This window comes from Tursiops truncatus, chromosome 12 (genome assembly GCF_011762595.2).
Source record: "Tursiops truncatus isolate mTurTru1 chromosome 12, mTurTru1.mat.Y, whole genome shotgun sequence".
Lineage (NCBI taxonomy): Eukaryota > Metazoa > Chordata > Mammalia > Artiodactyla > Delphinidae > Tursiops > Tursiops truncatus.
In genome coordinates, this window is record NC_047045.1 from 73,588,996 (window position 1) to 73,614,006 (window position 25,011).

The 25,011-nt window shown below is 39.9% G+C and overlaps 2 protein-coding genes across 2 annotated transcripts in view; one reads left to right on the forward strand and one right to left on the reverse strand.

Moving 5' to 3' along the window:
- Positions 1–3,107: 3,107 nt before the first annotated feature.
- GINM1 (glycosylated integral membrane protein 1) lies at positions 3,108–22,265 on the forward strand. The gene is made up of 8 exons (XM_019951743.3): positions 3,108–3,264; positions 7,660–7,719; positions 7,890–7,986; positions 13,283–13,434; positions 13,986–14,142; positions 14,686–14,819; positions 16,186–16,349; positions 21,529–22,265. The coding sequence occupies exons 1-8, from the start codon at positions 3,145–3,147 to the stop codon at positions 21,638–21,640; spliced, it is 996 nt and encodes a 331-aa protein (XP_019807302.1). The 5' UTR covers positions 3,108–3,144; the 3' UTR covers positions 21,641–22,265.
- KATNA1 (katanin catalytic subunit A1) overlaps positions 20,915–25,011 on the reverse strand; it is a 38,404-nt gene continuing 34,307 nt past the window's right edge. Inside the window, exons 10-11 of the mRNA XM_019951846.2 lie at positions 24,705–24,831; positions 20,915–24,263 (exon numbers count right to left, since the gene is read on the reverse strand). Of these exons, the coding sequence (XP_019807405.1) occupies positions 24,065–24,263; positions 24,705–24,831 (326 nt within the window). The 3' untranslated portion in view covers positions 20,915–24,064. The remainder of the gene's footprint in view (positions 24,264–24,704; positions 24,832–25,011) is intronic.

Below are 25,011 nucleotides of genomic sequence, written 5' to 3' on the forward strand. Positions count from 1 at the left end.
CAAGAAACATAAAGCAGGGGGCTTCCCTGGTGGCGCAGTGGTTGGGAGTCTGCCTGCCGATGCAAGGGACACGGGTTCGTGCCCCCGTTCTGGGAGGATCCCACCTGCCGCGGAGCGGCTGGGCCCGTGAGCCATGGTCGCTGAGCCTGCGTGTCTGGAGCCTGCGCGTCTGGAGACTGTGCTCCGCAGCGGGAGAGGCCACAGCAGTGAGAGGCCTGCGTACCGCAAAAAGAAAAAGAAAAAAAAAAGAAATGTCTTTTTTTTTAAAAAAAGAAAGAAACATAAAGCATGTAATGTACACAGAAATACATTGGGTTTCTATAGGCAAACTGAACTCTTCTGGAGACGAACAAGTGTAAGAATAATAGATGGTCAGAAAAAGGGGAGGGCTCTGTGAGTGACATACAGACTACGTCACTCACCTTCCCCAACTACTCTTTCTTTCAAATGTATTTTGGAAACTTATACATATATTACTAATTCAAATTACACAGATCCACATATGTCATATGTTCTGACCATTAGATTCGATTTGGTTATTTATTTATTTATCTATTTTGGCTGCACCAGGTCTTAGTTGTGGCATGAGGACTCTTAGTTGTGGCATGCATGTGGGATCTAGTTCCACGACCAGGGATCGAACCCTGGCCCCCTGCATTGGGAGCACAGAAACTTACCCACTGGACTACCAGGGAAGTCCCAGATTCGATTTGTTTTTAATCTCAGAGGTCTGAAACAATGAAAAGGCCAGTGGTTGCAGTTGAAACCCACCAGTGGGTGAGGCTTCATTGCAGAAACCACTTGCCAGTTAATAATGTTGTTGGGTATCTCATCGTAGGCAAGAAATTAGTTGAATGACTGTAGTTTACCATACAACAATTTTGACCAAAGATTTTGTAGTTTACTCTAGCTAAAAACGCAGGCATGGGGGAAGGGGTTGATAAAAGAGGAAGAGGAGCTAAGAGAGAAACAGATTTCTTTTTCTTGTCAAAAGTTTTATTTTTTTTTACTATTTTTTTTCAAAAGTTTTATTTTAAAGAAAGACTGTTTCTTACTCGCCCTGAATGGCAACATCTCCAAGTTCTTCTCAATCAATATGCAATCCTGTTAACCTGAAATATCTGAATTCTTGGCATTTTCTGTGTTAACCTTAAAAATAAGCCAGTTATTTTACCAGCAAAATGAGTCTATTCAGGACTAGCAGAGCAACTGCAGTAAGGGACATGAAAACTAGATGAACCATAGGTTAAGTTGGAGGACAAAGGAGAGGGACTTGCTCTTATAGAGAAAAGGGGGGAGGTTAAGAGGGACTGTTTTGAGTAGAAATCCATTGGAAGAGGGCAGACGTTCAAACTTCTCATTGGCTGAATGTGGCAGTTTCTCATTGGCAGGCTACTGCTGGGTAAAGATAAAATCTTCCTTCTGCTGGAGTATTTCAGTAAGCCTCTTCCTTCTGGACATGCATGGTACCTCTCTCTTTCTGTCTGGGGTCTGCAGACCAAGGAGTGATCATGCATGAGAGCTCCTCCAGTCCTTCCAGATTTCATTTTATTTTTAACTTTTTAATTTAATTTTGTCATTTTTCTTCCAATTTTATTGAGATATCATTGACATACAACACTGTATAAGTTTAAGGTATACAGCATACTGATCTGACTTACATACATCATGAAGTGATTATCACAATAAGTTTAATGAATATCCATCATCTCATATGTATACAAAATTAAAGAAATAGAAAAAAATTTTTTCTTGTAATGAGAACTCCTCGGATTTACTCTCTTAACAACTTTCGTATATAACAGACAGCAGTGTTGCCTATATTTATCATGTTTTACATTACATCCCTAGTACTTATTTATCTTATAACTGGATGTTGTACCTTTTAACTGCCTACATCCTATTCTCCCTCCCCCCATCTCCCAGACTTTATTTTTCTTTTTTTAAAAAATTAATTTATTTTATTTATTTAATTTTGGTTGCGATGGGTCTTCGTTGCTGTGCACATGCTTTCTCTAGTTGCAGCGAGCGGGGTCTACTCTTCGGAGCACGGGCTCTAGGCACGCGGGCTTCAGTAGTTGTGGCATGTGGGCTTCTAGCCTACTCTAGAGCGCAGGCTCAGTAGTTGTGGTGCACGGGCTTAGTTGCTCCGCGGCATGTGGGATCTTCCCGGACCAGGGCTCAAACCCATGTCCCCTGCATTGGCAGGCGGATTCTTAACCAGTGCGCCAGCAGGGACGCCCCAGACTTTATTTATTTATTTTTTTTCCAGACTTTATTTTAAATGGGGTTTCTTTCATTTCATTTCACATTTGCTTTAGAGGGTTTCATCAAAAAGAAAATTATTTTTTTAATCTTAAAGAGGGAAGAAAATCTATCATCTTCAATTTATAGATTTTAATAAGCTCACTAGAAAAGTCCTGAGAGCCCAGGTGGCCTGGCTTCCAGTGGAGTGCTGTTCCCTCGCGTCTCCAGCGATCCGCTGAGTGTTGAACTTAATGTGGGGTTGATCCTCAACCTTGTCACAGTAAATCACTGGGGAACTTTAAAAACTACCAGTGCCCAAGTAGCTGCCCAAAGTAAATCAGAAACTCAGGTGTCCCAGAAGATACCAGAATCAGTAATTTTTAAAAGTGCTCAGGCAATTACCAAGTGCAACCATGGTGAGAAGTACCGATTTAATAAATCTGCCCCTCTAAACGTGATATACCTTATTTTCTTGTACAACAGCGTTCTGATACATTACCACTATTTTCACTTTGTAGATATATGTAAATATATACACACAGAGACATACCTATGTACACATACAGTATATACTGATTCAAAAGTAATGGCAATGAAAATGTTTACACTCTTTTAGGTGAGGAAACTCTCTCCAAATCAGAGTGCCGGTCTAATGACGGAATCAGACCTTCTGTTGACTTGATTCCGCCCCGGAACGTTGCTCCGCGGCCCGGAGGCCTAGACCTCCGCAGCTCTCGGAGCCTTCCGGGTCCCGCCCCACCTTCTCCCCGCCCCCGCCCCGCCCCTCCAATCCCCTCCCCTCGTAAAGGCCCCGCCCCTCGGGCCAGCTTGGCCCTCGCCTCCCAGCCGCCCCCGAACCGCCCCCAACGCCAGCCGCCCGCCGCCGGCCTGTCCAAGATGGAGGGCGCTCCGCGGGCGCCGCTCGCCCTCCGGCTGCTCATCGTCGCGGCGCTGCCAGTCACCGGCTGGCTGACGACGGGCACCTTTGAGCCGACGCTGTTGCCCCGAGCCCCGAAGGTAGGGCACGGCGGACGCGGCTCTGCCGGGATCCTCAGGAGAAGCCGGGACCGGGGACGTGGGACTGCGGCGTCCCCATCGACGCCTCCCACCTCCGGCGGGCAGGCCGTGGTCTGGGGGCCGGGCCCCCAAAGCGGGAGTGGGGAGAAGCAGCCAAGGAAATGGAGGCGGCAGGGGATGGGGGAGGCGAGAGCGCAAAAGAGGCTCTTCAGTTTGAGGTTCAGCGCGGCGCAGCGAACCCGATTGTTGCGGCAGTCCAGGCAGTTGCAGTCCTGATGGGGGTGTGCCGTCGAAAGTAGCGGATCACTAGTGATCTCAGCCTTTTGTAATGGCGCCTAAAGAGCCGGGCTCTGGGGCGAGGCAGTGTTGAAGTGCTGGGGAAACGTGGAAGTTGCTCAGTTGAGAGCGAGCGCGAGCGTTTCCGGGCCACCTGTCTGCCCCGGCCGGCGGCGGGAAGGAATGCCTGCCTTCCCCCGGCGTGCAGGGCTCCGGGTGCACGCCAGCCGGGTCGCTGGGCCGGAGAGGGAGGGAGGCTGCAGGCCAACGCTGACCCCGACGTCGTCCCTTTGGCGGGAGTTGTTAGAGGAGTTGATCTTCGAGCGCGGTGGAACCAGCCGCACCAGCATCCCCTGGGAACCTGGCAGAAACGCGCTAATCAGAAGCTCTAGGGTGGGGACCCAGCGGTCTGTTGCAGCAAGCCCTCCAGGTGATCCCGAGGTCGGCTAAAGTTTAGGGACCACTGCATGCTTGTCCTGAAGGGTGGCTGGTTCTTACTGCTTTGGCCGGGTGGAATTAACCAGTATTTGCCTTTCATTAATTCAATGTGTGGTAGGGAAGCGTCTGAAGACTTTAAAATGCGATTTTCCCAGAATGAAAAGAAACGACATAGGTGCGCCTTTTCTTACTATATCAAGACTTGAATGCTCAAAATTCAGGGGTGAGGGTTACGACGTTACCCTTCCTGGGTAGAATAATAGCATATCATAGTTTCAGTTCTCTTGGGACATTCCAAGAAGCCACAGCATCCCAAGCTCTAAGAACCACTTATATCTGAAGTATGTGGACCACAGTTGCAGCTGTTCAGAAATATGGTTGTGAGATCAAGAGACCAAATAAAAATGAAATAATTCCTAGAGTTCTGGAAATAGAGACATTGTTTTTCCCTTTTCCAGATTTTAAAGATTCATCATAGTTATTTATGAACCTGAAAGACATTTGAGTCTGTTCCTATAATATGAAAAAAAATGCATTTAGACTGCAAGCTGAAAATACACCACACCGTGGGGCTCGTAGTGAGTTCATCATTTCAGTTCTCCTTATGACTTCTTTCTACTTTTGGAAGGTCCAGATCTACACTCAGAATTTCATAGGTTAAATGAATGGTGTGCAACTAGAAGGAGAATCTCATTCCTTGGAAAGGTGTATATGGGAAGCTGAGGCCTCTTGATCTCACAAAGTTTTACTGTGAAAAATTTTTAATGTACAGAACATTTGAAAGAATTTTACAGTGGTCATGCATATTTGATAGGAGCTGTCCAGTTGACCTTTGTGCAGTGATGGTGTATGTCTGCTCTCCCCATTACAGTAGCCACTAGACTACTGTGGTTACTGAGTATTTGAAATGTGGCCAGTGTGATTGAGGAACTGAGTTTTTAAAATGTTATTTAGTTTTAATTAACTTAAACGTAAATAGCCACATGTGGTTAGTGGATACCGTATTGAATAATGCCAACTTAAACTACCATTTATGTTTTACTACACACATCTGTTCATTTGTTCATCTTTGTATCCAGCCTGACCTAACTGTAAGGAAACTGGTTGAAGTCAGAAAAATTCTCCTTGTATCTCTTCAGTGACTCATATTTATTGTGTTATAAGCATTTTTCTGTTGTGTTTTTTTAAAAATAAATTTATTTATTTATTTTTGGCTGCATTGGGTCTTCGTTGCTGAGCGCGGGCTTTCTCTTGTTGCGGTGAGCCGGGACTACTCTTCGTTGCAGTGCACGGGCTTTGCATTGCAGTGGCTTCTCTTGTTGTGGAGCACGGGCTCTAGGCACGCGGGCTTCAGTAGCTGTGGCACGCAGGGTCAGTAGTTGTGGCTCTCAGGCTCTAGAGCGCAGGCTCAGTAGTTGTGGTACATGGGCTTAGTTGCTCCGCAGCATGTGGGATCTTCCCAGACCAGGGCTCGAACCCGTGTCCCCTGCATTGGCAGGTGGATTCTTAACTACTGCGACGCCAGGGAAGTCCCGCATTTTATGTTTTGTTTACACATGTAGTTGTCAGAAGTTGAGGTTACACAGATTGTGAAATTTTAAAAAATTTGGGGAAAAGTTGTTACAAAGATTGTGAAATAAAAAAAAATTTACAGTACATTCTTCTAATATTAAAATGACTTGGTCCCCAAAGAGAGGGAGGCATCCAGAGGACACTTATTTTCTTATATGTGTAAGTATTTCATGTATTTCCCTCAGACTTATTTTAAACCAGGTATCTATTACCTTTGTCCTTAGGAAGCCATTTTGTTCCAGATGGGCACTTGTGAGTGAAGGAATTAGAGGAGAATTGAAAATGAGTGGGGAGAAACTTCAGTTCTGCCACTCACTTTCTAAGCATACACTGCCCTGGCTGACAAGCCTGAACTTTCAGTTCAGTCAGAGGCTCTCAGGAAGAACAAGAAATATGCTGGCTCTGAACTTTGGGTCAGGAGGCAGTAAGGGATGAGAGTTTTCCCTGATATGAAATCATTCAAGAGGGTCAAAAGGAATTTAATTGAAGTTAGTTTTCTGGAAAATATAGTGCGCTATACAGTCTGCTAATTGTCTTTTACAAACCGCATATTTCTACTGGGCAAATGATGTATGTAAGTGCAATAAATTACTCACAATATAGTGTATGTTCTCTACTTGAAAGGCAGAAGCTATAAAAAGGTTTCTCATAACACCATGAGTGGACGGTTATCTCTGGGCTATTAGAAGAGCACTATAGTCTACAGTTTTCAAACAGATCCTCTAGTTTGAAAAGAGGAATGAATTCTTGGCTCGAATTTGGGCATAAAACAATATAGCCACCAACTTGATGATTTATTGAATGTTAGTTTGTTCTAGAGATGAGTTTATTTGTTCTAGCCCACACTTAATTCTAGATAAGCGTGGGCCAGGAGAAAGCCAGGCTGGATCTGAGGAATCACTAGTCCTAAAGCTTCCTGGGCTCCTATGGGAGTTGGGAAGTGTACCAAAGTCATCCTGAATAAATGGTATGAATTTACATGTTAGAATCCTGTTCCTCAGGTTGTCCCAGGAATCAAGCCAATCTCATAAAATCACTCAGTCTTGGTCTCTCATTTGTTAGAAATATATAAAGTATTGGAGTTGCGCACAGTGCCAAGAAATACACTTGTATATTGGTTTGATGTTTAGAATAATTTTTGTCTTTTCAAAATTAAGAATACCCTCACAAAAAAAGTATTTAAGAGGAGTCTTGTTTTCATTCTATGATAACAATGTCTGTCTGTGAATACATTTAGGAAAGAATTTGATTTACAGATGACAAATCATAGTTCCTGTGACCCTGATTACTTAGAATAATGCTTTCTTGTCTGTAGTAAGCATGTCATGAGTAAACTTAAATATTTGAGCAGAGTGCTTTTGAGCATACCTTGAGAGGCACTGAAGCTGGGCACTGAAAGACCTTGTCCTTGGGCACTAGGGGACACATGTAAGAAGGGTTAGAGAAACTTTGTATATGAAAACAATAGAGTTGGAAACATTTCAAATGTCCACTGACAGGGGACAGTTAAGTAAATCGGTAACAATTTGATGGCATATTACACAATGCTGTAAATAAATGTCTACAGCTGCGTACATAACAGTTTTAAATGAAAGAAGTTCCAGAAGAATACATTATATTATTCCACTCATATAAACAACAATATGTTGTTTAGAGAGAGATAATACAGATAGTTAAACTATAAAGAAAAGCAAGAAATGTTAACATAGAAGACAATATAGGGATTCCTTCTGAGGGGCATGAGGGGAATGTGACAGAAAAGGTCATGCAGGGGACTTCTAAGGTGTGGATGACATTCTAGTTTTTAAGCTAGGTAGTAAGTATGTGAGTGTTAATCTTTTCTTTTAAACTCTATATTTGCATTTTATATGCTCAGATATGTGATATATTTCATAATTAAGTGGAAAAGTATATAGTTTATAAAAAATTGGAATTGTGAAGGGTATTTAAAAGGCTGTAAGGATGAAATTGATGAGTTTTTAAAAGTGGTCTTTTAATGTTGCCTTAAGTGATCATACAATAAGTATAACTGAGGGGAGAAGAAAAAGAACTGAGTTATTCTCAGTTTGTGAAACGCATACCTGCCCAATTTGTATATTTGTTTTTCAGGACAGCATCAGAATTAATGTAACTACCCTGAAAGATGATGGGGAGGTATCTAAAGAACAGGTTTGTCTCTTTTGGTTATGTTTTTATTATATCACTTAGCTAAGTATCATGCAGCCTATTTTATTTTTTATCTATATATCCAATTTAGTTAGATAATGTATTTTTGACATGAAGAGTTTGTCATCATTTGTAAACCATTGGAATTAATGTATATGCTGCTTTATTTTAAGGTTGTTCTTAACATAACCTATGAGAGTGGACAGGTATATGTAAATGACTTCCCTGTAAATAGTGGTGTAACCCGAATAAGCTGTCAGACTTTGATAGGTAAGTACTGCTAAATTACTTCCGTAATTGTTCTATTTTTAATAATACTAAATTAGTGAAACACAATTCTTTGATGTTAAATATTTCCATTTCAAATTAATACTACACATCATTACTAGAGTATATAATAACACTTGTGTGTACTCTTTTCCTACTTTATATTTATATTTCTGGCATATTCACATTTTCTCTGTCATGCGATTGGCATTGCTTGGAACTTCATGTCTGGTAGGTTGATAACAATGTAAGAATGTGCCTGGAGGTAGTAAACGGAGATTTACAAGCAAGAGACAAAATCTTCAGAGGAGTGCTTATCACAGTTGTAAAAAATAAAGAGAAAAGTGATTTGTCTTTCTGATTCTTCCACCTTTATGTCCATATAATGTTTTCCTTTTTAACCTTTTAAAATCTTGAGTTGTTTAAAAACAAGCAAATATGTTACATTGGAATGTGCCATTATTTGAATGAAATAAAGGATATGAAAAATTTGTATAGTATTCCTATTACCTGTTTTAATATATGCATTTGAGGCAGTAAATGTTTCTCTGAGCAGTTGTATCCCATACTTAATTCATTATATATCTTTATTATCATTCCATTCATGGTGTTTTCTAATTATTTGCTGTGATATTTCCTTATCCTGTGGGTCATTTTGAAGTATATTGCTTAATTTTCAAACATTTTGGGATTTTTTTTTTTTTTTTTTTTTTACTGATTCCACCTCTATCATCAGAGATATAATCTGTATAATTTTAACCCTTTGAAGTTAGAGACTTGCTGTATGGCTTAGCAGATGGTCAGTTTTAGTAAATGTTGTTTTCTGTGTGTACTTGAAAAAAAGTTAATTATGTAATTAGTTGGATATGATGTTCTATATATGTCAGGTCAGATTTGTTAATCGTGTTCAATCCTTTATGGAATTACTGATTTTTTTGTTTATTTCTTTCCTTGCCCTATCAATTACTGAGAATGGTATGTTAAATCTCCACTATGTATATTTGTCTGTTCTTTCAGTTTTGTCAATGTTTGCTTTATATATTGTGACACAATATTACTAAATCCATACATATTTAGAGCTGTTATGTCTTCCTGGTGAATCCACTCATTTATCATTATAATATGTCCTTATTTATCTCTAGTGATGTTCTTGCCTTAAAATCAGCTTTATCTGTATTATTTTACTAATCACTGCTTTTTGGCCAGGCATGGGGGAGGGACGTGGATTGCTTTGTGGTATCTTTCCATCTTCTTGGAGTCTTCCTGGGTCCTTATAATTGAGGTGAATGTCTTACAAGCAGCATATACTTGTGGTTTCTTTCTTTTTTTTTTTTTAATCCAGGCTGTCAATCTGTCTTTAGTTGGAATTTTAATTTATTTACATTAATGTAGTAACTAATGTATTTGGATTTAGATCTTCTCTCTTAATTATTTGTTTCCTATTTGTGTCTCACCTGTTCTGTTTCTTTTTCTTCTCCTTTTTTGCCCTCTTCTGGGTTATTTACTTTTTGTTTCATCGTTCCCCTCTATCTTGTTGGTTTTTATATTATTTTACTATTCTTTTAATGGTTACCCTTGAGATCAGTAAACTAGTACTTTTATCATTTCCCAACCAATGTAGGACCCTTAGAAAATGTAAAGTCCATTGATTCCCTTTATGCTTTTTTAAATTTTATTTTTATTTTTTTGGCTGCGCCACGTGGCTTGCAAGATCTTAGTTCCCCGACCAGGAGTTGAACCCAGGCCATGGCAGTGAAAGCACTGAATCCTAACCACTGGACCTCCAGGGAATTACCCCCTTTTTGCTTTTGTGTTGCTATTGTCATGCATTTTAACTCTTTGGGTTCTTAAGCACTAAGCAACATAATTATACTTAATGGTTTTCTGTAGTCCAGTATTCATTTATGTTCACCCTCACAGTTACCCTTTCCATTGTTCTTCATTCCTTCCTGAATATCAGTGCTCCCCTCTGGGGTTATTTTCCCTCTGCCTAAAGAATTCCCCTTAGTATTTTTTTAGTGCAGATTTGAGTGTCTGTTTGTGTGTTTATCTTTTTACATGTTTTCTAGTGGTTCTCAGTGAGAGACTTGGTGTGCTACAAGCTAGTCCATCATAGCTGGAGAGGAAGAGCCATTCCTGGCTTGAAGAATATTCCACTGATGCTATATTTATTAGGAAGTTGCCGTGGAGTGCAGTCTGCCTGCTTTATTTGTTATAGTCATCTTTCTAGTCATCCCAGTTGCACAGGGTTTGTTTCCTTGAAAGTGGAAGTAAAAGCCTATCTTATCAGTTACAAGAATCTTTAAAACATTAAATGCAACTACAACAAAAAGTCTTCTATGCTTAATTCTTTAAAAAAAATTTCTTCTTTGTAGATACATTAGTTATACTGCTGTGTAACAATTTCACCCCCAAGTTAGTAGTCTTTGTCAGTATTATCTCCTAGTTCTTGCAGGGCAAGAATCTGAGCTTGGCCTAGCCGGGCTCTCTGGCTCTGGCACGACTGGCGAGGCCCGCTTCCTAGCGCACTCACATGGTTGTTGACAGGATGTAGTTGCTTGTGAACTGTTGGACTGAGGCCTCCGTTCCTCACAAGATGTTAGCTGGAGGCCTCCCCCATTTCCATGCCACATGGCCTCTCTGTAGAGTATCTCACAACATGGCAGCTGGCTTTATCAGTGAGAGTACGAGAGACAGTGTCAGGGAGAGAGTACCGGCAAGACACAAGTCAGAGTCTTTTATAATCTAATCACACAGGTGACGTTCCAGCACTTTTGCTGTATTCTGTTTGTTAGAAACAAGTTACTAGGTCCAGCCCACACTCGGCAGGGGGCAGTTACACAGGGGCGTGAACGTCAGAAGGCAAGGGTCATTGAGAGCCCTTTGGGAAAGCTGTCTACCTCAGTAGGGAAAGTCAGAATATGGAGGGCTTTTGTTCTTATTAGTTTTATTCTACGGCAGCAGTACCAGCTTTGGAGTCTGAAGGGTCCCTGCTTTGATGTATTTATATGACTGCATTTTCTCATGCATTGAATCTGTGTCCTCGTGCACTGGCCTTTGGGCATACAACTAGGCTGACGAGGAGCCCACTGTTCCATGAGGGAGGCTGATGGGTAAACAGTGAAAACACTGACATGGACCACGAGAGAAGGGACGTTTTCCAGTTAGGAGCCTCAGATGATGTGAGGGAAGTTAGGCAGACTAGAGAGAGGGCACACTGTAACGAGCCTGAAGAAGGAGGACCAGGCAGAGAACCACTAAAGAGGTCACGGGGGCGCTGCTGAAGGCGTTTGCACAAGGAGACTATAATCAAAACCATGTCATGGTAAGATTAATCTGGTGCTGTGGTGTGAATGGTTTGAAGGGGGGAGGGGTTACAGAAGGGGAGAATGGGTAAGTATCATAATAGTAAGTAGCTAATGAACTAGACATTGGGTGGGGAGGTAGGTGGAGATGGAAAGGACAAATATAGGAGATACTTTGGAATGGTCCAAAGGAAGCAACTGACTGGATACAGAGGATGAGGGTGAAGAAGTCAAAGGTAACCTAGTAATTCCTGTCCTTGGTAGGTTGGAGAAGGGTGGGTTTATTAACAGAAATAGAGAAGTCAAGGAAGATTGAGACCAAGGGTTAGGCCACTTGTTTCTCAATAAAAATATCTGTACCTGTTTAAAAAATTACAAATGTTAGTCTATACCCCCCAGAGATTTTGATTTATTAAGATTAGAGTGAGGCTCTGGCATCTATACTGTTCCCTGGTGATTCTGATGCATAGTTAGGATTTAGAACCACTCAACCAGGTGTCTGAACATTATTGACAATTTATGATAGGATATTTACTTTAAATTATATATTTATAATTCTGGGTGGAATCACTGATTCACAAAGGCTGTAGAACAATAAACTTCATGCATTCTCTCAAAGAACTCAGCCTAGTTGAGGAGACAGGTTTCTAAACTAAGAGCTACACTACGAGAAAGTTAGTGCTTAAAAAAAAAGGCATGAACTCAGCATTGTAGGGATACAGTATCTAGAACTACCCAAGTAGGAGTTTATTAAAAATGTATGGGAGGAGAGTGAATAATGGAGAGCATTCTATAACATTTTTTAAAACTTTATTTAATTTATTTATTTATGTTTGGCTGTGTTGGGTCTTAGTTGCTGCGCGCGGGCTTCTCTCTAGTTGCGGTGAGCGGGGGCTCCTCTTCATTGCGGTGCGCGGGCTTTGCACTGCGGTGGTTTCTCTTGTTGCAGAGCACGGGCTGTAGGCGCCTGGGCTTCAGGAGTTGTGGCTCGTGGGCTCTGGAACGCAGGCTCAGTAGTTGTGGTGCACGGGCTTACTTGCTCCGCAGCATGTTGGATCTTCCCGGACCAGGGCTCGAACCCGTGTTCCCTGCATTGGCAGGCGGATTCTTAACCACTGCGCCACCAGGGAAGCCCATGGAGAGCATTCTAGATCAAGGGAACAGCTCTGCAAAGGCACAGCATCACTTTAAATAGCTGGATATGCATGCAGAATTTCCATCTGGGTTCCTTTCTGGCAAGTAATTCTCAGACAATAACATTTGAGGAACAGAAGCAAAATGCTTCTTTTGCGGCAGTTTCGTTGGTTTCTATTGATTTATCTTTTTCTATCTCTTTCACTTTCTTGGCTTTATAAGCCAGCTGCAACTGCTACACCCCGTCACTGCCAGGGTGGGGCGGGGATTCTGAGCTAGAGAGGAGCAGGGCCGGTAGCTGATCCTACCCCATCGTCCATTGGCGGAGAGTCATTAAGGGCTCTCCCACCCTCTTCCCCATTCCTGACCTCTCCAACAGTAACGAGTCGCTTACTGGAGACAGGATTGAGAAAAGCCTCAAGTGTCCTCACTGCTTGGGCCCCTTCTATCACTGGATTTTGTGAACGAATGACTGGATGGATGAACGTGCTCACTTTGCTAAAACATCGGATTGTCTGTGTCTTCTGGCCTGCTTTGTAAATAGTTAACGCCTTGTCGGTTCCTCATTGACAGTGTATGTAAAAGAATAGGAAGGACGTGGCTAGTGTGGAGTTCGGTACAAAACCTAAAGGCCATCAAGCATTTTCCCCTTTTCAAATGAGTATAAGGATTGTAAGGATTTGTCAAGTTGTCTTTGTTTTCATAGATCTGAAGCATCAATATGAGGTCAGAGATGAAGAAAGGCAAAGATATTGGTATACAACCGTCTCGTTCCATGTAAATGTCATCAAAATAATCAAATGCAGCAACTGACTTGGTGGCAACTTTTGTTCAGAGCTGTCACTACTTTTTTTTTATAGTGAAGAATGAAAATCTGGAAAATTTGGAGGAAAAAGGATATTCTGGAATTGTCAGTGTAAGGATTTTAGTTCATGAGTGGCCTATGACATCTGGTTCCAGTTTGCAACTAATTGTCGTTCAAGAAGAGGTAGTAGAGATTGATGGAAAACAAGTAAGATAGTATGCTTACTAATTGAGAATTAAATTATAAAGATTTGTGCTTGGTGTTATGCATGTGTTCAGTTATTTTACTATTTATTTCTGACTTAATAAGGAACAAAGTTACGTTAGTGTTGCGTGTATCCAGTCACTCAGAATTTTTTACTTGTTTAGCATTTGAAGTCTTAATTTTAAAAAAGATCATATTCATACATGTTTATTCATACATGTTTATATCACTTTAAAATATAGTAAACATCATTAAACAGAGCAAATAAGTGAAGAGATTGAATTTGGTTCGTAGCTCTGCTGCCATTTCCTCTGGCTAAGTCTCTCTAAGTCAATGAAATGGAACTGAGAGCGAGCCTCTAATAGTGAGCACACAGGAGTGTGATTAAAGTTGCAAATTAAATGCCTTAAAGTGGAGGGGGGGGAAGAAAGAGGAATTGTGTGTGACTAGGACAAGGTTTTTAGTTTCAGAAATCAGGGAGGAAAATTCAGTCTTAGTTTCTTACCAGCTTGTGCCATTATTTAAAGTAAAGAGTTGCTTATATTTTCTCATAGGCTCAACAGAAGGACGTTACTGAAATAGATATTTTAGTTAAGAATCAGGGAATACTCAGACGTTCAAACTACACCCTGCCTTTGGAAGAAAGCATGCTGTACTCGATTTCCCGAGACAGTGACATTTTATTTACCCTTCCCAACCTCTCCAAAAAAGGTACTTTAAAATACCATTATTTAAAGTGTTAAGGTAATTATTTCTTTAGTTGGTAACTTTTTAATCATAATTAATATGTTTCGAAGTAAGCTTCTCTTAAAAATGCTTTGTAACATGTATTGCTTTATATATCCATTTGAGGACTTTGCAGAATGTGATCAATGCTGATTACAGAGTGACATTTTGCTGTAATCATCTATCTACTCTTACTCTGGGTAATCATCACAAAATACATAATAAGAATGTCATTCATTTAAGTTCATTTAGAGGAGGAAGTATCCATTTTTCCCACTGAAACACAGAACTTGAAAAAATTTGACTTTCTATGTGACAGAATCATAACTGCTGTAGCTCCCTGTTAACTGTCTAAATTTGGGGTTCCTTTCTGGCATTTAAAGCTAAACAATCAAATGTTTGTTTTTCTCCCCTGGAAAAATGTGTGTTCTTGCTATCTGAAATGTTACTGGTGTAGTAGTCTTAGGACTGGTGGGAGGGACACCAGCATATGCCTAGCATTTTGGTAACCTGGCTCTTCCTCCTCAGGAGAAAGTGTTAGTTCATTGCAGACCACCAGCCAGTATCTTATCAGGAATGTGGAAACCACTGTAAATGAAGATGCTTTACCTGGCAAATTACCTGAAACTCCTCTCAGAGCAGAGCCTCCGTCTTCGTATAAGGTAAATCGGGCGTTTGGGGTTCTCTTTATACATACTACAAGCATTTATGATTATGGTAAAGAAAATAAATGTCAGCATTTAAAATGAGGTGGAAACCATGAGGATTGGATCCATGGGATGTTGTTAATAATGAACTCAGCACTGTTTTACTGTGGTATTTTTAGGTATTCCTGTCTTCCTTTTCAAGTTTCACTTAGTAATGTAGTCAGATAATGATGATTAAGGCATTAGATTTCATTTTGTTTGGGATCTTCCGTTTCAGAGGCTTTCTCATGTCCCCATTTGTCTGTTAGTATTCTGTGACTTCTAACACAAACACACATGCATGGTCCCCTCAGGACCGTGTGCAGTGACTAAGCACACTTGGTTAAGAGTGTACTTTCTGGAATCAGACTGCCTAGGTTTGAATCCTGCTTCTGCCACTCACTAGTTGTGTCATCTTGGACAAGTTCCTAGCCTCTCTAACCTTTTCCTTTATCCGTACAACAAAGGTCCGTAAAGTGATGCCTTTCTCGTCAGGTTGTTGTGAGGACTGAAATAGGATGGGTGCAAATGTAAGTACGCGCTGGCACCGTTAGGGACTTGTATATTCTTAGTGACCTTATACTGCTGACTGGGAAGATATTCTGGGTTCAGAGAGAGTATCCTGGAATCTCTATGTTAGCTAGGCCCCTCACTCGGAATAATCTACATTTAAATGAGCAGGATCTGTGGTTAGTCAAAATGATTCTTTGAAGAGATTCTCACTGAAGGTTAGGACTGCTTACGTGGGGTCACTTTGTGCTGCCTGAACTCTAGCGCCCTCACTGTCTGCCCCATCTCCTTCAGAGCAAGGAAGCCCAAGAACAGACTCTTCAAAGCCCATGCCGTCAAAGCACACCTGAGTTTCTTCTGTCACTGTTTAAGTACAGAAATAGGTTTTGTGCACAGTGAATGCCCCGTCTGTTTCAAAAGCGACTGATATGTTTCTCTGTCTCTCCGTCTCTTGTCCTCCAAATATTGGAAACACATAGATGACGGGTCCATTTTATGTAAGTGGACTAGCCTTCTTCTTGTCAATTAGCAATTATTTTCACTTGGTTTACAGTTAGACAGCAGTGTAAATAATTGTAAAGTATAGCAACATGTCTGTGCCTGTTTTGCATAATTTTTTAAATTGTAAATAACTGAGGTACATTTAAAAATAAAATGCACCCACTTAAAATGTACAGTTAGATAAGTTTTGACAGGTGTAGACGCCCATGTAACCACCACCACAGTCAAGGTATATAATGTTACCATCACCCAAAACTAGAACATAATTTTTAAAGTTTCTTAGAGCTCAAATGAAACTTGCATATCTAATCAAAACCCTTTTTTTTTAAAGGTGATGTGTCAGTGGATGGAAAAGTTCAGAAAAGATCTGTGCAGGTTCTGGTGTAGTGTTTTCCCAGTATTCTTTATGTTTTTGAATGTCATGGTGGTTGGAATTATAGGAGCAGTTATAGTAATAACCATCTTAAAGGTGCTTTTCCCAGTTTGTGAATACAAGTAAGTATTTCTTATTTTGGATCAATTTCAGTATTTTTAATGATTAAAAAGTAGTTGTATTTACTCTATTTCAGAGTGGAAAATATAAACATTAGGAAGGATAAGAGAATTGGGAGGGAAAATAACATCGTTTTTTGTTCTAGCCCATCTTTCAACGTTAGCAAAATTAAAAGACATTTATTAGATACCTATTATGGTCAAGACACTTGTCTTGGGAATTCATATGTGGATAGGACAAACTCTGCTGTGTAAGAACTTAGTTTATTAGAGAGAGAAAGGAAACAAATCTCTATAATGGAAAATGGCAATGTGTATAATAAGAAAGAAATGAAACGAGGGCTTCACTATTTTCAACCCCAAAGTATCAATTTAAAATGAAGTAAATTTTTGAAGACTAACAGGATATTCACGGCAGCACTGCTTGTAACAAAAAACAAAAGCAAAAGAGGAAACCTCTGAACTGTTTATAGGTGGAGGTTGATAGCTAATGGTTCACACATGCAGTGGGATTCTGTGTGGCTTATAAAAGGAAGAAGTCCAGGCTTCCCTGGTGGCGCAGTGGTTGAGAGTCCGCCTGCCGATGCAGGGGACACGAGTTCGTGTCCGGGAAGATCCCACATGCTGCGGAGCGGCTGGGCCTGTGAGCCATGGCCGCTGAGCCTGCACGTCCGGAGCCTGTGCTCCACAACGGGAGAGGCCACAGCAGTGAGAGGCCCGCGTACCGCAAATAAATAAATAAATAAATAAATAAAAGGAAAAAGTCCAAGATGTATTAGATGGGGAAAAAAGTTGCCTAATGGTATCATCCAATTTGGGTAAAAAAAAAGTACGTGTATATGTATATAAATGCACAGAAGATTTCCAGAATGACAAGGGAGATGTTATGTCTAATAAGTGAGAATGAGAGCAGGAGTGGAGAGAACCTTCCCTTTTTCCCCTTCTGTACAGCTTGATTTTTTTTTTTAACTGTAAGAAATTATTTTATGAATTTATTGTTGGCATTTTTACAAGTTAAATGGTCATTTTAGTCTTACTAGAAGTAAATCTCAATAGAGATGACAATTTTTTTTAAAATTTTTATTTATTTTATTTTTGGCTGCACTGGGTCTTCCTTGCTGCGCGCGAGCTGTTCTCTGGTTGCAGCGAGCGGGGGCCACTCCTTATTGCGGTGCGCAGCCTTCTCATTGCAGTGGCTTCTCTTGTTGCGGAGCACGGGCTCTAGGCGCGCGGTCTTCAGTAGTTGTGGCACACGGGCTCAGTAGTTGTGACTCGCAGGCTCTAGAGCCCAGGCTCAGTAGTTGTGGCACACGGGCTTATTTGTTCCGCGGCATGTGGGATCTTCCCGGACCAGTTATCGAACCCATGTCCCCTGCATTGGCAGGTGGATTCTTAACCACTACACCACCAGGGAAGCTTGATGACCACAATTTTTGGCTTAGCTAAATTACATTGGACTATGTGGAGAAGACCATAGGATTTATTTTTTTAAAAAAATAGACCCAGGGCTTCCCTGGTGGCGCAGTGGTTGAGAGTCCGCCTACTGATGCAGGGGACGCGGGTTCGTGCCCTGGTCCGGGAAGATCCCACATGCCGCGGAGCAGCTGGGCTCCTGAGCCATGGCCGCTGAGCCTGCGCGTCCGGAGCCTGTGCTCTGCAACAGGAGAGGCCACAACAGTGAGAGGCCCGCGTACCGCAAAAAAAAAAAAAAAAAAAAAAAAATAGACCCAATTTAAACATTTGCTTTTTTTCCACTTGCTTGTCAAGAGGTCTTCAAAATTTCCATTTCTTCATGTGTAACACTGAACTAATGCCTCCCTTAAAGGATTGTTAGAGGTCAAAGTCATAATACAAACAGAGCAAATGAGAGTAAAGAAATATTAGTGCCCCTCCCACCTTTTAGTTTGTGTTTCCCCTGGAGAATTCCCATTTCCCATTTCTTCCTGATAATGAAAATTCTATAACTTAATAGTTTCTTCCTTTTTCCTTTGACTGCCAGGAAGCTCAGGACTTTTTTTTTTTATCTTTATTATGCAAATCTACATAGAAAACAGTGTTGTAAATTTTTAAATGGTTCTTTTACCAAATGTTTTATTTATCATGGGCTCCTCTGTGTGAAAAAATGCAATGTAAAATTAAAAACTAATTTTCAGTATACTCTATCATTGGCAATTGTACTGAGGATTCTTTCTGGTAGTAGAAATTTTATCAATACAGAAAGTTAAAAGTACCTTTTCACTTCCCTGTTCTTTAATTCTTGTATCTAGAGGTCGTAATTGTTAACTGTTTGGGTATGCATCTTTTATCCAAATTCTGTGTATTGATGTAATTGTATACTAGATACTTATAATTGTTTATCAATCTAGACTCTTAACTGTCCCACAAATTGTATTACTCACTTATAACAGAGGTTCCCAAACTTTCTTGGTTCATAGCACTCAAGTGTGCCAGGAATTTTTTCTTGGTGCCCTTAGCTAGGCCAGAAATAAAATTGAAAGAAAAAATATTTTTTGTTTCTTAACTTACCAATGGGATTGTGTACCTACAGGGCACTACACAATACTCATATCTTAGAATCAGATTGGACACTGCCACCCTCATTTCCCATTCAACATTAGTTTTTTGTACTGTATTTGCTTTTTATCACAATAACTGTCCAAAATCCAGCTTTGCAAAGATGGGACCTCATTGAAAAAAGAATGTGTAGTACAATGTAATGTTAAAATCGTGAACTACCATCAAGCTAGTATTACACATAAAGTCTAGAATTTTCTTTTTTTTTCTTTTTTTTTTTTTTTTTGGCGGTATGCGGGCCTCTCACTGTCGTGGCCTCGCCTGTTGCAGAGCACAGGCTCCGGACGCACAGGCCCAGCGACCATGGCTCACGGGCCCAGCCGCTCCGCGGCATGTGGGATCCTCCTAGACCGGGGCACGAACCTGTGTCCCCTGCATCGGCAGGCGGACTCTCAACCACTGCGCCACCAGGGAAGCCCTTGAATTTTTTTAACTTTTTTTTTTATATTGGAGTATAGCCGATTAACAATGTTGTGGTAGTTTCAGGTGCACAGCAAAGTGACTCAGCCATACATATACAGGTATCCATTCTCCCCAGACTCCCCTCCCATCCAGGCTGCCACATAGCATTGAGCAGAGTTCCCTGTGCTATACAGTAGGTCCTTGTTGGTTATTCTTTTTAAATATAGCCGTGTGTACATGTCAATCCCAAACTCCCTAACTGTGCCTTCCCTCCACCCTTCCCCTCCGGTAAGCATAAGTTCATTCTCTAAGTCTGTGAGTCCGTTTCTGTTTTGTAAATACGATCATTTGTATCATTTCTTTTAAGATTCTGCATATAAGCAATATCATACGATATTTCTCTTTCTCTGTTTGAAGAAGTCTTGAAATTTTTAAATATTCTGTAGCACCTCTGTGAGCCATGCCAGGGGTCTCAGTGCAGTTTGGTAACCATGGGCTTAAGATCTTTTCCTATCAATACATATATGGACTTACTTTTTATTGCTGCATAGTGTTCACAGTATGGGTATGCCATAATATAACCATTCCTCCATTAGACATTTAGGTAATTTCCAATTTCATGTTACTTCCAATAATGCTCTAGTGTATATTCTTAAATGTTCATATGTCTCTTTGCACATGTATATTTATGTAGGATAGAGTCCTAAAAGGTGAAATTACTGGGTCAGAGTACATGTATTTAACATCTTCTCAACACCTGATAGCAATCTTTTTTGCTTTTTATACTGTGGACAAAAATCTCATTTTAATTTCCATTTTCTTCTTACTACCATCTTTACTAGTCTAGGTCTAGCTAAGTCTAGCATCTTTGTGATGCTTAGCTGTATATATTTCTCCTGTGACATGCCTGTTTAGAACCTTTGCCCATTTTTCAGTTGTATTGCCTTTTGTAATCATTAACATGTAGGACTCCTTTGTCTGTTATACATACATAATATGTATTGCAGATATATGTATATGTATATTTTTATTATTTTTTTTTTGCGGTACGCGGGCCTCTCACCGCCGTGGCCCCTCCCGTTGCAGAGCACAGGCTCCGGACGTGCAGGCTCAGCGGCCATGGCTTATGGGCCCAGCCGCTCCGCGGCATGTGGGATCCTCCCGGACCGGGGCACGAACCCACGTCCCCTGCATCGGCAGGCAGACTCTCAACCACTGCGCCACCAGGGAGACTTTATGTATATTTTTAAATCCCAGACTATGATTTGTCTTTTGCTTTTATTTATGGTATTCCGTGTCATACAGAAATTTTAAATTTGGGGTCAGGGCAATTCATGTTTTCCCTTTATGGCTTCTAGGATTTGATTTTTTCTCAAATAGACCTTTCCCATCTTAAAATTACATTGTTTTCTTAAAACTTAGTTTTTACCATCACTTTTGTGTATTGTTTGAGCTAGTTGATTTTGCTTCCCAGAGAGGCCATTGTTCTATTGCCCATTGACTTGGAATATTACCTTATTATGAACTAAATTCCCATGTTTCTGGACTCTCTTCTTCCAGTGATCTAGTCTATTCCTGTGCCAGTAGCATAGTTTTTTTTTTTTTTCAGTAGCATGGTTTTAATTTAATAAAGTATTTTAATAAATTCTCTGCTAGCTGGTTAAGGCAACTGTCTCTTCTCTGCATTGTTCTTTTTAAAAAAAATGTGACAGCTATTCTTGCAGTTTCTCCCTTGTGAACTTCAGAATCAGCTTGTTCAGGTCTATAAACAACTTCTATTTACATTCTAATTAGGGTAATACTGAGCTTGCAATACAGGGTTTTGGATCCAATCCAAAGATCTCCCTGGTCAGGTATTTTAGTAACAGAAGGAGAAATGCTGTCTAAAGATCTAAGGTTGCGTTCCACTGGAGTACTGGTTAGAAAGATGCTTGGGCCTAGTCTTTTTGCCCAACTTGTGCAAATCTAGGACTCTGTTTGCCTTGGAGATCTGTAACTTACCCTGTCATCTCCTACAGTACCAGGTAAAGAACTTCCTCTTATTCCTTTCTGTTCCCTCAATCAGTTTGGTTAAAGTGAACTTTGGACTTAGGATTTATATAACCATCATAAACTAAATGAAGCAAAATTACCTAACATCAGGTATATATTTAATTATAACCTCGAAGTAACCCTATCTTACTTTAATTTTAATTTTTTATTTCAGAGGAATTCTTCAGTTGGATAAAGTGAATGTTATGCCTGTGACAGCTGTCAACTTATATCCAGATGGTACTGAGAAAACAGCAGAAAACCCTGAAGATAAAACATGTGTTTAATACACCATCTCAAATCATGGACTCAGAATTAGTCTATTGGTTCAAATTTGCCACTCGAATATAATTTTCTTTAAATCGTTAGGAATCAGTTTGTACAGTAAAGAAATTGCTAAACTCCTAAAACTGCCTAAAACTTGACCTTTAAAGTGATAGTTAAAGTTCACCTTATTAATGGGGCTGGCTGTTCAGATGGTGAATTATTAAAGAAAATTTAAATGAAATGGAAGAGAAGATGTGAAGAAACTTTGAAACTACCAAAAAAAAAAAAAAAAGGCAAGACAAAATGCCATGTGCCAATACTTTTCAAGGTGCCTTTGTTAATGAAATTATATACACTTAATTGCTATAATATATAAGACTTTATGAAAAGCACTTTATGAAATTCTAATTTAAAAGCTCAAGAACTTAACACTTATTTTTTTATTGAGTACAATGTGCCTTAATATTAAGTATGTGACTCAGTATAAAATCACTGAAGTATATCATGATTTAATTGTATCCTGTACCAAGACTACTTACCTTGAATGAACCAGGATTTTAAAACAGTGACATGTTCTCACTCTAAAAATAAATTTTTTTGAAGAAAAAAGTACAATCTTTTTGGAATAAAAATTTTGCTCACGTGCGAGTTACTTATATATAATAGCTGCTTTCACATAACACTGGCTGAAACCAAGGCTCACATCAGTTAATGAGTCCATCAATATCAGGGAATTACAACGTGCCTTTGCTCTTGTGGTTCTAAATATAATCTTATTTACCCTACAATAGTGTTTAACCATCACCCAAATTGACGTATATTTTACAATGTGATCTAGGACATATAATACTTATTAAAATTCTTCTTTTGATTGCAACCCATCATTTAAAACACATTACTCAAAAAAGAAATGACTTGTTTTTAAGACCAACCACCTTAGATTTTGGCTAAATGGAAGTATGTGTGGAGGAAAGATGAAGGCAGTAAAGGAGTGATGTTTCATTCTGCCTGTTTTTTTTTTTTTTAATATTTATTTTTGGCTGGGTTGGGGCTTCGTTGCCGCACGCAGGCTTTCTCTAGTTGCGGTCAGCGGGGGCTACTCTTCGTTGCGGGCTTCTCATTGTGGTGGCTTCTCTTGTTGCAGAGCATAGGCTCTAGGCGTGCGGGCAGTAATTATGGCACAGGGCTGCTGCTCCACGGCACGTGGGATCTTCCCAGACCAGGGCTCGAACCCGTGTCCCCTGCATTGGCAGGCGGATTCTTAACCACTGTGCCACCAGGCAAGTCCTGCCTAGGTGCTTTTAATAAGGAATAACAGCCCTGTAATGTGCTATCTACATATTATAGGCGAATAAATCATAGTATGCGGTTTACAATTTGATCCTCAAGTCACCCAGCTGGTAACACTTTCTTTTTTTATGTCCTCCTCACTCTCTCAGTTGCTAGAAATCACCAGTTCTAACTTTAAGTGATGACAGGGTCTTATTTCATCCATTAAGCATAAGCTTGAAGATTGTAGTGAGGAGAACAATGTAGGAGGCTTTTGTTGGAGAGTGTAGACTTTGCAGTCAGCAATTCCCATCCTGACTTCTCTCCTCACCTGTGAGGCTTGGGACCACGGCAAGACACTCAGTCCTCTTGAGGCTCTGTTTTCTATGGTTGGGATGCCACAGTGTTTTTTACAAGTAATTATAAACAAAAATCTTACCTAAAATTTTATACCATTAACCTTTATTTCATTTATTAACTTTTACTTCCACCATTAACTATTACGTATTTTATTTATGCTTTGTGTCCATGAGTGATGGGTTAATGCGTTTCACTGGAATACAGTGAGCAGCACGGGCTGAAAAGTATCTACTCGCCTACAGTGCAGCCTCTTACACAGGCAGAATAAAGTCAGGCAGGCAAGGTTTTATATAGATGTATATATTTTTTCCTTTTAAATGCACAGTAAAATGAAGGGCCTTTAAAGCTCTCTCAGGACGAGGAGGGAAGTTACCATAACACCACGCAGGAAGGAAAGCACACTGGGTGTGGTCCATGCATCAAATGGCTACTTGTATAAAAATGTTCAGGAATTTTCAGCTATCCACTGGCACTGGTGGAGCTAGAGCCAGTCTTATTCTTTAGAAGGAACAGCAGCCGCAGGCAGTGGAAGAGAAGATAGTATACTTAGATGTACATATAAGACAGTTTTCCAAGCTAAGTAATGGCATCTGTGCCACAACATTTGTTGTCAGTGAAAGAGAAATACAGTAATGCTAAAGTAAAACATATTTGCTTGTAACTTTTAAAAATTTCCTTTATTCAGAATCATACTTTTTTTTCACTCTTACCATTATGAAAATTTAAAAAAATATAGCGCTTGGTGCAATGACATACTACTTTTAATTATTATTCAAACACTTAATGCAGGTTTCTCACAGTTTACATGTGAGAATTTAGCATGATCCAAACTCAAATATCCACTTCTCATATCTTTCAATGTCTGCAGCAGATACTGACTTAGAAACCTTTTTTAAAGCCATTTCAAAATCCTCCATAGTTGTAGGCATGTGCATTTCTTCTCTTGAAAGATTTCTGATTTCTTCTGGGGTCAAACCTTCAATACGCCTTCTCATTGCCATCAAGGATGCATCCCTAGGTTTTAAAAACGTGTAAACAAAAAAATGTTTCAGTGCATATGTTATTCTGTAATTATCTTATTACATATACATATGTAGTACTGCATAGAATCCAGTACTGGACTATAAGGCCTGTTTTTGACTTGTTTTTTTAGCAGTTGAATCTGAGCAAAAAGCCCAAGAAGAATTAAAAGGATATAATAAGATAGCAATTCAATTTTATTAAAAGTGTACCATAATATAAAGAATAAGCATCACAGAGACAGGAGAGAGGCTGTTAGCTAACACTAACGTAATACCAAAACTTGTGTCTCTGACTAGATTATAATGTGGGTCTTTATTCTTCATCTGTCTTAATTCAGCATAAAAACTTCATAATAGAAGCTTATACCCACAAAAACCTATGCTTCAAAAAAAAAAAGAAAAAAAACACCTATGCTTCCAAAATAATTCATACCTGCACACGTTGGTAATGTCCGCACCTGAATAACCTTCCATGTTTTCTGCTATACTTGCAAGGTCAACATCATCAGCCAATTCCAGCTCACGTAGACTTATTCGTAATAGCTCCTCCCTGCCTTTTGCTATTGGTAGAAACAAATTTAAAAATGTAAGCCTTCAACATAAACAATGTTTTATTTTTCTCCAGTCTACTTTGAGAAGTTGTTTTCCAATTCTTCGAGCTCATTTGCTTAAAAAATTTAAGACCTATTCCTTACTGAATTTACTGCATTTATTTTAAAATTTTAATTAATTTTTATTTT